This window comes from Canis lupus, chromosome 5 (assembly GCF_003254725.2).
Source record: "Canis lupus dingo isolate Sandy chromosome 5, ASM325472v2, whole genome shotgun sequence".
NCBI lineage: Eukaryota > Metazoa > Chordata > Mammalia > Carnivora > Canidae > Canis > Canis lupus.
In genome coordinates this window covers 21,107,454-21,119,978 of record NC_064247.1, presented here as the reverse complement: position 1 = coordinate 21,119,978, position 12,525 = coordinate 21,107,454, and the positions used below count along the sequence as shown (strand labels likewise).

The 12,525-nt window shown below is 40.9% G+C and overlaps 1 protein-coding gene and 1 long non-coding RNA gene across 3 annotated transcripts in view; one reads left to right on the top strand and one right to left on the bottom strand.

The window, feature by feature from the left end:
• Window positions 1–512: 512 nt before the first annotated feature.
• On the bottom strand, window positions 513–3,564 carry LOC112671342 (uncharacterized). 2 transcript variants are annotated; one of them, XR_007410465.1, is made up of 2 exons: window positions 3,355–3,564; window positions 513–2,346 (listed from the first exon to the last, which is right to left on the bottom strand). It is a non-coding gene; the product is annotated as an uncharacterized LOC112671342 (long non-coding RNA). The 2 variants fall into 2 exon arrangements; XR_003143547.3 differs by lacking the exon at window positions 3,355–3,564 and adding an exon at window positions 2,504–2,639.
• DLAT (dihydrolipoamide S-acetyltransferase) overlaps window positions 2,588–12,525 on the top strand; it is a 31,091-nt gene continuing 21,153 nt past the window's right edge. Inside the window, exons 1-7 of the mRNA XM_025465530.3 lie at window positions 2,588–3,185; window positions 3,711–3,812; window positions 4,276–4,400; window positions 4,545–4,698; window positions 7,497–7,623; window positions 9,593–9,780; window positions 11,396–11,549. Coding sequence (XP_025321315.1) covers window positions 2,907–3,185; window positions 3,711–3,812; window positions 4,276–4,400; window positions 4,545–4,698; window positions 7,497–7,623; window positions 9,593–9,780; window positions 11,396–11,549 — 1,129 coding nt within the window. The 5' untranslated portion in view covers window positions 2,588–2,906. The remainder of the gene's footprint in view (window positions 3,186–3,710; window positions 3,813–4,275; window positions 4,401–4,544; window positions 4,699–7,496; window positions 7,624–9,592; window positions 9,781–11,395; window positions 11,550–12,525) is intronic.

Genomic DNA, 12,525 nt, shown 5'->3' with positions numbered 1-12,525 from the left:
GCTATAGATATTTTACCATTGGTATTTCAAATATAAGCACAAAACACATTATTGTTGTCAAAGAAAATTCATTGATTTAACACTACTTTTGAAATTATGTATAAACATGCAAACAAGTAAGAGCCTGAGTACAAACCGTATGACAAAAGTCTTGAATGCAAAAGCAAGAAACATGAACTAGATAGACTTTCAGAAATGTGTATTTAAAAGAAACAGGGGATCCCTGGGTGGCGCAGCGGTTTGGCGCCTGCCTTTGGCCCTGGGCGCGATCCTGGAGACCCAGGATCGAATCCCACATCGGGCTCCCGGTGCATGGAGCCTGCTTCTCCCTCTGCCTGTGTCTCTGCCTCTCTCTCTCTCACTGTGTGCCTATCATAAATAAAAAAATAAATAAATAAATTGAAAAAAAAAATAAATAAAAGAAACAGAATTTCCAAATTAATTTGAAAGCTGCCTTTCTAAAAACTTAGGTCAGCTTCATTTATCACTTCAATTTAAATGTTTTATATATCTACATTTTTAGTCCTGGGCTTTCACTTGACTTGCAATTACACATTTTCAACTTTTTTTTTTTTTTTCACATTTTCAACTATTAATAACAAGCCATTTTAAGCAGGTCATTATGTTAAATACGTAAAGAGCTTAACTCAGAATCTTTTGTTATACACTAATTTATCTTTCCATCTACTCTTTCTTTTTTCTTTTTTTTTTTTTAAGATTTTATTTATTCATAGAGACACAGAGAGAGAGAGAGAGAGCGAGGCAGAGACACAGGCAGAGGGAGAAGCAGGCTCCAAGCAGGAAGCCAGACACGGGACTCGATCCCGGATCTCCAGGATCACATCCTGGGCTGCAGGTGGCGCCAAACCGCTGTGCCACTGGGGCTGCCCCATCTACCCTTTTTCTATTGGTTGTCACCATTCTACAAGTCTCTCTACTTTAAACCTTAGAGTCTTGAGCCTTCCTTTTCCTTAAATTGTTACCCAATCTGTTTATGAGAGTTCAGTTCATTCTCTCAGGGCTATTTTGATGAAACCTAAGATTTCCTAGCCTGCCTCTAGGGTAAACTTACTACCCTGGACTGTTTGACCTGTGCCCTCCTGTGATTTAGCTACACCTGTCAAAAGAATATTCAAAATGCCAACCAAGGTTTACACAAGCCTACCTAAGTGAACAGAAAACTGAAGATTGTATCATCCAAAGGCTAATTTATTAGATAGTTTTCAAACTCAAATACATCGTAAGTAGTGAGATACTCTGGTCAATTGAAAATCGTTGAAACATTTTCATAATAATTTATAAAGTTACAGTATAAGCCCTCTCACTGATCACAATTATTCTTCCAGTTGTTATTCACTAAATTGCTTTACATACTTGTAATATAATTGCTCTACTCTTAGAATTTCAAACGTACCTTTCCATTTAATCTGCAAGTTTTCTCCGTTGTATTGCCTACATATTACTTTGTTAGGCAGCTGTGACTTCTTAAACTTTCCTCATTTTTGGGGAGTTAGGTTTATCCAGTCCTTTTTGCTCTAAAGACACCAGAATGGTTTTTAACCTTGTTCTGAATGCTTTAAGGGTACTAGAATAGAATTTTGGGGAAAGATATAAACATTTTCCCCCAGTCTGCCACTTCTTACACTGCCATCTAAAAAAAACCACCACTGTATTGGGTCCACTCAATCCGCAATCTCATGAATACTGGGTTTTTGCTTTTTTAAAGTTTACTACTTTAATAGGTATGAAATAGTGCCTCGAGGTTGTTTTGATTTTCCAAATGGTTCATGACTAGCAAGACTGAACATGTTTTGACACGTCGGTTTTTCCTATTTCTTCTGTTCTTGGTGTCCTATGACCATCTGTACACTGGGGACTTGGGAGATAAAAATACAGCACGTGCTTCCTCCTACTGTCACCCTCAGGTCAGAAATGAGGTATTTTGTGCTTATTATAGCGTGATGACCCCACAAGAGGGGTATACCTAACAAATGGCTGACGGTAACTTCTCGTTTATTAATTCAAACGAACCGCCCTTAACCTCCAGTATTTACCGGATACTATGGACCAAAGCCTGCGGAGGCACCGAGGCACCAGAGACTTGGTCCTTGCCCTCACGAGGGCTTACGGGTCAGCCTTGTGCACGTCACCGCAAGCAAAACAAAGCTCTCGACAGGAAATGAGAAACGCAAATCTGTCCCGTAAACGTGCATCTTCCTACGAGGCATATGCCTAGTCCCGCTCGGGCACACCTCCGTGGGGGGAAGGAGTCTTCCGCTTGGCCGCCCTTCACGCCCTCTGGCTGGGGAGCCCGGCTCCACTCCGACGTCCGGTGATGCTACAAACCTGCGATTGAAGCTCGGTCAGCTACAAGCGGCGCCGAGCGAGGCCCCACACCCGGCGGGTCACCTCACCCGCGCCCGCCGACGCCGCCCCCGCCCCCGCCCTAGGCCTCCGCGGCCTTCCCGCGCTCCTGCAAGCTCGGCCACTCCCCTCAGCCCACCTCTCCGACCGCTCGGCCTGCGTCCGCAGGGCTCTCGCCACCTCGTAGGCCCCGCCCTCCTCCCGGCCGCGCCCTTCCCGCCCTGCGATGCCTTCCTTTCCTAGGACCCCTCCAGCTTCCACTGCTGTCGGTGCTCAGGCTCGCGCCAGCGTCGACCCCGGCCGCTGCGGCTCCCAAGCCGCCTGCCCTGCGCTCCGCCGGCCACCCTCTCCCCTACTCGCGGGAGGAAGAGCCGACCGACGTCCCACCCCCTTCTGGCCCGGGGCGGGGTGCGGCGAAGCTGTGGAGCGCGTTTTACGACAATGTGCGGCGGCGCGGCGCGGCTGACGGCAGCGGCGCCCTGCTCTCGGAGAGGTCACTCCGGAGACGGCGTTGGTGTCGGGGTGTGGGGGTTGCTGGCACTATGTGGCGCGTCTGTGCTCGGCGGGCCCGGAATGCGGCCCCAAGGGCAGGATTCGCGGTTCGGAGGGCGGCCTTGCGGGAGGAGCCGGCAGCTCCGCGCGTGACCTCGCGCGCTGGCGCGGCCCCGGCTCGTTGCAGTAGTGGGACTGCGGGGTCCGGCGGGGTCCGGGCGCTCTGCAGCGGGAGCCTCAGCTCGTGGGCGACGCAGAGGAATCGCCTCCTGCTGCAGCTGCTGGGGTCGTCCGGCCGCCGCTGCTATAGCCTGCCCCCGCATCAGAAGGTGAGCCCCGGACCTGCCCTTCTCCGGACCCCGTTTGTCCTTCAGGGCAGACTTCTTGGCTTCGGGATCCTCCTTCTGAGGACTCCGGGATCTTCCGTCCCCGTCCCGGCACATATCATTTGTCTCTTCTCCAAAACCAAGCTCTGCTCTGGCTCTTGGGCTTGCTTACCTCTGCTCATCTTTTTATTCCATTGAAGGAAAGGAGTTCCAGGCTTCCGCCCCTTGATCTGTTCCATTGAAAGCAGAGCTCCAAACCTGAGGCTATTTGTGGAATGTCTGCTGAGTTAGGTGCTCTGTCAGCCCCACGGGACCGTGGAGCGGGAACCTTGCCACTGGAGAGCTTCTGGTGCTGGTGGCAACAACTCCCTTTCTATCCCCAGTGCCAAGCGTGTGACCGGGGACTCAGTGCGCTCTTTGCAATAAATACAGTTGAATGAAGCATTTAACCAGACAGAGAGAGCTTAGCTTTTTTTTTTTTTTTTTTTTTTTTTTTTTTATTTAGTGTTTCTCCTTTTTCTCCTCCAGGTTCCTTTGCCCTCTCTTTCCCCCACAATGCAGGCAGGCACCATAGCCCGTTGGGAAAAAAAAGAAGGGGAAAAAATCAATGAGGGTGAACTAATTGCAGAGGTAAGTTGTTTAAAATATTGAAAATGGGGATGCCCGGGTGGCTCTGTGGTCGAGGATCTGCGTTGATCCTGCTTCTCCCTCTGCCTGTGTCTCTGCCTCTCTCTTTGTCTCATGAATAAATAAAATCTTAATAAAAATAAAATATCGAAATGAGAAGGAACTGGCTTAAATTAACTGTTAGTTTTCCTGATAGATAGCTACCCCTTTTGCTTAAGAAACTTAGATTTTATTTTATTTATTTATTTATTTTTACAACTTGATGTTAGAGAAGGCTGGTTAGGTAATCCTGCCAGCAGCTAGCCAGGTTGATTTTTAGCTAAGGTGGTTTTTTAAAAATAATTCCTTTCAGGTCTATTAATAGAGGCTTTATCTTCACATGACTGTTGAACTGTGTGATTCTAGGCACAGTCTCATAAATTTCCCACTGGTGGCATAAACTTAAGCTGCTGGTTTCTGTTAAAAGGTTGAAACCGATAAAGCCACTGTTGGATTTGAGAGCCTGGAGGAGTGTTACATGGCAAAGATACTTGTTGCTGAAGGTACCAGAGATGTTCCAGTTGGAGCCATCATCTGTATCACAGTTGAAAAGTGAGTAGTACCTTGGTAATTTGCAGAACTAGGGTGCTTAGTGTGGAGTGTTTTGACCCAGAATTAAGAGAGCAGGAGTTAAAGGCTTCTGAGCTAAATCTGCTTTGCAATCTCCTGTGCTTACACATTCTTTCTCTTCCATAGGCCTGAGGATATTGAGGCCTTTAAAAATTACACATTGGATTCCTCCGCAGCACCTACCCCACAAGCAGCTGCAGCACCAACCCCTGTTGCCCCTACTTTGCCACCTACACCTCCCGCTCAGGCTCCTGGTAGCTCCTACCCCACTCACATGCAGGTGAGGCTCCTCGTTTGGGTATTTACTCTAGAAAATTTATTATTCATTATCTTTCATTCTGGAAATGGGCATTAAATATGTCTAGCTCTTGTCATTTCAAAGTGAATAGGGATTTAAACATGAAAATTGACAATTTTATTCTTAGTCATTATGTCAGTTGTTTGAACTTGGACAGTCTCCTTTAAACTTTTCCAACCTCAGTGTGGTAGATAGGATAGTGCTTGGCATTTCTCACTCAAGAATATTATATTAGATTTTGAGGATGATTTGTATTTAATATCTACTCCTCGTATAAATAAATTGTTTAATAGGCCTCAAGTGTTGTCTATAGAATAAAAGTCCCCAGTTGATGTTTTCCTTTGACATTAGGTGTTCGTTTTCTAAGAGTGGGTGAACTAGTCCCATAATATTAATAAATGAGGAAACTGACAATAAAGTGTGAAAGTAAGATTTACAGAAGAGCTGAAGGCATTAAATATGATCACTGTTGGTTCTGTGAAATCTGTTTCTAAGAAACTACAGCAGCTTATTAGATATTAAGGTTATCCCATATATAGTTGTGTGTTTTGGATATTGGAAATGGGTAAAAAAGCAGCTGGCCTTTTTCTAAAGGATTAAGACTAAAACTTTTCTTTCACTTAGTTTATTTGTAGAAATTTCTGTATAGGAATCATTTTCTTTTTTGGACATAATGTTCTTCTCCATGATCTGTTATTAATAGCCACTTGTGGTGAAGTTTTGTGTGGTGTTTGGTTCACACATTTATTTCATCCTATTCAGTAAAGTCTATCTCACTACATAAGACATACTTCATTTCTCTCCATTTTATGTCTGTGGCTTTGTGTGCAAGTGTTAATGGTTGTGTCTTAGTTGTTTTTTTAAGATACTGTATAGAGATTATTGGCTCCTCTGATTTTTTAAGAAGTAGATGTAGGTGACAAAGTTTGTACAAGAAGAACATTTTTAAAGCAATATTTTCTAATTAGAATTCTAAGTTTTTCTTCTTTTTCCTTCCTTCCTGAGACATTAATTGAAGTGATTTCTCTCTCGGCATAATCCTATTGCTATTAGATATAAAAAAAAAAAAGTAAGAAGCAAGCCCATAATAACTGGATAAGCACCAAAATTCAGGGGACACACAAGCCATATGAATAGCAAAGCAATGTTTCATTGAGATCAGCCAATCTGATGTTTAAATTTTGAGATGGAAGTGACTATTTCCTTTATTTGCTTATTTTTCCTGCAAATAGTTAGTTCTACATCTTCCTTACCAATTTGGAAGACTTCATTTGGATGCCTTTTCTTTCTTTTTCTTGTCTGATTGCTTGTGACTAGGACTTCTAGACTATGTTGAATGAAAGTAGTGAGAATGGACATCCTTACCTTGTTCCTGATCTTAAAGGGAAAGCTCTCAGTTTTTCACCATTAAGTATGATGTTAGCTGTAGGTTTGTCATGTAGGCCTTTATTAAGGATGCCTCAGTGGCTCAGTGGTTGAGTGTCGGCCTTCCGCTCAGGGCGTGATATCCCGGTCCAGGGATGGAGTCCCACATTGGGCTCTCTGCGAGGAGCCTGCTTCTCCCTCTATGTCTATGCCTCTCTGTGTTTCTCATTAATAAATAAATAAAATCTTTTAAAAAAAAAGAATAAGGGCTTTATTATGTTGAGTATGTTTCCTCTGTGCCCACTTTGTTGAGTTTTTATCATGAATGAATATTGAACTTTATCGGATGCTTTTTATTTCATCTATTGAGATGATCATAATGGTTTTTATCTTTTCTTTTATTAATGTGATATATCACACTAATTGATTTGTTAATATTGAGCCACCCTTGCATCCCTGGAGTAAGTCCCCTTGATTGTGGTAAATTTTTTAAATATATTGTTGGATTCAGTTTGCCAATATTTTGTTAAGGAGTTTTGCGTCTATGTTTATCAGAGATAATGGCCTGTAGTGTATTTGTTTGTTTTTGATGGTTTAGGTATCAGGGTATAATAGTGGCCTTATAGAATGAATTTGGAACTTTTCTTCCTTATTTTTTTGGAATAGTTGAGCAGAAAAGGTATTGATTCTTTAGATGTTTGATAGAATTCACCCGGGAAGCATCTGGTCCTGGACTTCTGTTTGTTGGGAGTTTTGTGATTACCGATTGAATTTCATTGCTAATGATCAGTCTGTTCGAATTTTCAGTTTCTCTCTGATTTAGTTTTGGAAGGTTTGTGTTTCTAGTAATTTATCTATTTCTTCTAGGCTGTCCAATTTGATGGTGTATAATTTTTCATAATATTCTTTTCTTATCTTGGAAAGGTATTTGGGAAGTTTAGGAGAAATGCAGTTCCTCTAAGTGAAAAGATAGATGCTAGATAGATGCTAGTACAGAGCGCAGCAGAATTTTAATGGAATAGTCTAGACCAAGATCATTTTGTGACAACGAAAAATTCTAGCTTAATCTAAGTGATAAAAAAGATGAAAAGATGCTCTGTGCTTAGATATATAATTGAGGAATTAATTTTGACTATCTAGAAAGAACTGTTTCCTAACTTACCCCTTGCTTTTAACTTTGGTGGAAGAGAAGAGGCCAGAGCATCACTAATACTGTAAACCTTGAGGTTTGGAGGTTGATTCAGCTGGTGGGCCACTGTTGAGGCACTGATTCTTGGCTGTTATGGGAGTATCAGACAGATGGGGATTTGGATCATCAGAGTCACCATCATTCCTACAACTGTTGAAGCTTAACTCAGTGCGGTTGTGTCCACAGCTTCCTAGGATTAAGCAATAATATGTGTTTGTTTCTACAGGTGGTTCTTCCTGCTCTCTCTCCTACCATGACCATGGGCACAGTTCAGAGATGGGAAAAAAAAGTGGGTGAGAAGCTAAGTGAAGGAGATTTATTGGCAGAGATAGAGACTGACAAGGCCACTATAGGTGAGATTTCTTCAGCTCTTAATGGTTGAGGCACTGAGTTTTCCAATGAGGGAAGAGGATTGCCGTCCTATCCTATAATGAGTGAGTGATAACATGAAAAATTTTAATTTTTGGGATTCGTTTCCTGGAACAGGCTATGTCATGACAGCAGGGGTGCCTAGTGGAGTTTGTCAGTTCCACACTGCACTCTTAATGAATCGAGGATATGTCAACCTAGAGATTATTTTTATCTAGAGTCTTACTATGTTATTAAGAAGCTATATCAGCACTGCTGCTGTTTAAACTGGACAAGGGGGAGAAAAGAAGAATTAGGAGAAAATTACTTTCAAGGCAAGAAAATAACAGAGTTTAAAATGACTGAGGTAAAACTGAAACCAGGATTTGGATTACTTTCATAGTTTGAGAATGACTGATAGGATGTATGTATATGTATATATATCTGTTCACACATCATACTGCATTTCCATATATTCCCGATTCATTTTTACGCTCAGAACAAAGACTACCTAGACAATCTTATATTTGTTATAATATTTAGAGATTAGTAGATAGATCTATTTCTTTGCTGTCCAGTCCCCAAAGATGCAGTAGGCAATTCTGGGCATCCTCTGCAATGGTGGTTTTGAGATTGTGTTCTTCAAACCCCACGATACCTTGATGGCACCTTGGTACAAAGGAGACATAATGAACAGACTCTAGTCGCCTTACCCCTTGCCCCAACTTCACCTTTTTATCTCTTTGCATATTGTATTCCTCCCAAAAGATTTTATTGTAAGAAAGGATTGTTTGTTGGAAACAAACAAAACCCATTGGTAACAATAGATCTGCTTTACCTTTCAATTTGAATACCAGAATTGCTCTAGAGATGGTATTCTAGAGACTCTAGTCACTGGAGAAGCATTACCTTGGTCAAATTCTTTAAACCGTCTTGTGGCCTTGGAGTCCTTTTTTTTTTTTTTTTTTTGACATATCTTTTATTGGATATTCTTAATTGATAAAGGGAAGATTTCATCAAAGATGTATTTGTCAGGGAGGGGCACAACACAACAGAAAGCCAAGATATGCAAGGCAAAAATTGTTCTTGCAGTGTTGTCTTTTAGTTTTACTTTTGTAACACTTCATGTTTGAGTTCTTTCTAAGAAGTCACTGTATAAAATGTAAGCGGTCAACACCACAGAAACCCTAATAATGCCATATTTCTTCACATTGAAATACTTAGTTGAATACCAAATATCACCTCTTTGAAAAACTCCACAGATACTTTTAAGGGCATAATCCCATATCACTGTCAATTCTAATAGCTCCCTTAATTTAACATCCATATGGTTCTGATTTTTAGCAGTATAATTGATGCCATATTGGTACAGTTGATGCCATCTTGGAGTCTTGTGGGTCTGCATAGTGGCCTCCCTTAGAGATGTTTTTAGGAAAATGTTCAGAACTAATTACTGTCTGTAATCTCTCATAGTTTTATTTGACAGCTATTTATTTAGTATTTACTTTGTCCCAGGTACTATTTCTAAGTACTTGGAAAATAATGATTTTTATAACATACCTGTGACATAGGTATTATTGTTATCCCCATCTGTAGCTAAAGAAGCTGAGACACAGAGATATTAAATAACAAAAAAGGTTACATAGCTAGTTTCTTCTTTTTTATATATATATATTTTTTTTAATTTTTTTAATTTATTTATGATAGGCACACAGTGAGAGAGAGAGAGAGAGAGAGAGAGAGAGAGAGGCAGAGACACAGGCAGAGGGAGAAGCAGGCTCCATGCACCGGGAGCCCGACGTGGGATTCGATCCCGGGTCTCCAGGATCGCGCCCTGGGCCAAAGGCAGGCGCCAAACCGCTGCACCATAGCTAGTTTCTTCTTAAGGAGAAGAGCTTTTTTACTTAAAACTGTGCTTTGAGTTTGTTGGAATAGTGGAGTCTCTTAAGTTCCATCATGGTCTTTCTATTTCAGGTTTTGAAGTACAGGAGGAGGGTTACCTGGCAAAAATCTTGATCCCTGAAGGCACAAGAGATGTCCCTCTAGGAACCCCACTTTGTATCATTGTAGAAAAAGAGGAAGACATACCAGCATTTGCTGACTATAGGCCAACTGAAGTAACTGATTTAAAACCACAGGCCCCACCATCTACCCCACCCCCGGTAGGTATGCTTCTAGAATTGAGCAAACACTTACCGTATTCATCTCTAAATTAAGGGATTAGATTAGATGATATTCTGGGTTCCTTCTAGATTCTGTGACTTAACGAAGAAGATGATTGGGGTGCCCAGCTGGCTCAGTCGGTACAGCCAGCAACTCTTGATCTCAGGATTGTGAATTTGAGCCCAAAGTTGAGTATAGAGATTATTTAAAAAAAAAAAATTTTTTTTTTAAGATTTTATTCATTTATTTGACAGAGAGCGAGCACAAGCAGGGGGAGCAGCAGGCAGAAGGAAGAAGCAGGTTCCCTACTCTGCAGGGAGCCTGATGCGAGGCTCAATCTCAGGATCATGACCTGAGCTGAGGCAGATGCTTAACCGACTGAGCCACCTAGGCACCCCTAAAAATATTTTTAGAGCTTTAAAAGAAAAAAAAAAGAAGAAAGAGATAGTGAGCTTTTGTGGAGATCTGAAAGGTATATGGCAGTGCACCATTCCCCTAATAGTTATTGGATCCTTGTAGCTTATTTTTTTCCTACTGTCTTGAGTCCTGCAGAGAATAAAGCTGAGGTGACATGTTCTTTTTCTGCGTGAGGTGTTGATACGCATGCAAATGGAAGTTACTGTATACAGTTGTTCATGAACAACATGGGATCTGGAGCACCAATTCCGTGCCCTTGAAAATCTGTGTATGACTTTGTATTCCCCCCAATTTTAACTACTGAGAAAGCCTACTGTTGACTGGAAGCTTTACCAACCATGTAGATAGTCAACACATATTTTGTATAGTATATGTATCTGATATATATTGTATACCGTAGTTTTAAAGCACACTAGAGAAAATGTCATTAAGAAAATTGTAAGGGAGAGAAAATACAGTCACGGTTATTTTATAGTACAATACTGTAAAAAATACATGTGTATGTAAATGGGCATGTATCATTCAAACTTGTTTGTACTTTTGGTATTCCTTTATGATAGTGGGTCAAGCTTATTTCTATAGTACATTAGAACCTTGACATAACATGGCTTGTTTTGCTTAGAATCTAGTCTTGTCGTCGTATGCTGTACAGGATACATTATATATCTAAAATGTATTTGTATGTACTCTAGGCCTAGACAACACTATGACGAGGCTTTTGTAGATGTTAGAGTCATATGAGCTTTAGACTAAATACACATTTCTGTCAGGGAAAACTTGATTTCTGACTTCCCCACGTTTGTGGGGAATAGGCAAGGAGTAGTGACTTCAACATGGAACATTCTAGCATAATTTATTTTGAAATGAAGTTAAGTAAAAACAAAGCCACGTAAGAGAATAAGGAAACAGCGAGAGATTAAAGTGAATAAAAGTCTGTAAGGATATTACATACTGGTTAGCAGTATGAAATTCCATGTCTTTCCATGTTACCGTGGAGTAAGATAACATGGTTCTGTCTTTAACATAAAGTGTTACTACTCTTCATATGGCTGTGTTATGTTGGTTAAGCAGGAAAACTGTGCATTATGATCTTTGGGAGAAAAAAATTATTTTGACTTCATAATAAAATGTAAGCTCTTGATCTTTCAGACTGGTCTTTGCAGTGGTAAATTAACAATATGTAACTTTTTTCAAAAGGTGGCCCCTGTTCCTCCAACTCCCCAACCTGTCACTCCTACACCTTCAGCCCCCCGCCCAGCTACTCCTGCTGGACCCAAGGGAAGATTGTTTGCAAGCCCACTTGCAAAGAAATTGGCAGCAGAGAAAGGTATTGACCTTACACAAGTAAAAGGTAAGTTTGTCTGGAAATACTTAATTATTAGTGAAAGTATAATGTGCTTGTTCAGCAGAGTTGAGTTTTAAGACTTGGTTATATAATAAGAAACCTGTTAATGTGAGGCTGACTGAATTTAGCAGTACACAACATAAAAAAACATAAACCTGGGGTGAATTGAAATGACTTTAAATAATAAAATTCATATAAAACTGAACTGAAGTTCCCTGAGGGCAAAGGAAAATGTCTTATTCATGTCTTTTTTCTCCCCAAAAAGAAAGTATAGCTTACTGATAAGAGGTTACTTATTTAGAAAAGGGGAAATTACTAATTCTGAAGCCTGTTTGATGGCTACTACTGTGTGCTAGTTCGGAATTGCCACATGACATTTCATAAAGTAAGAATTCACCATTTTAGGGATATGAAAAATACTCTTAAGGGATCTTCCTTACTGTTAAGTAGTAAAGTTTTAATTTTTTTTTTTTTTTTTTGAAGATTCTATTTATTTATTCATGACAGACACAGAGAAAGAGCGAGAGGCAGAAGGAGAAGCAGGCTCCATGCAGGGAGCCCGATGCGGGACTTGATCCTGGAACTCTAGGATCATGCCGGGCTGAAGGCAGGCACAAAACTGCTGAGCCACCCAGGGATCCCCAGTAGTAAAGTTTCAATTCGTATCCAGTTACTGGTTATTTCCCCAGTTGTCCAGCTATGGGTGCTTAGTGCTGGTTATCATCTATCTACTGCCTTTTGTCTTGTGGTTAGAAGGCAAGCCACTCCTGAAAGAATAAAAATAGAATACTGTAAATTTTTTGGACCTCAGAGGGTTCTTTATAAATATTTGAAGTTGCTTTTTTCCATCTTTATGTTATTGCACTGGTGTATTGCCATTTTGTATATATATGTGACTAGAACTAGGGATAGCAATGTAAGTTGGAATAAATTTTAAGGAGATGAGGGACTGAGTTAATAATTATATCCAAAGAATTTATGA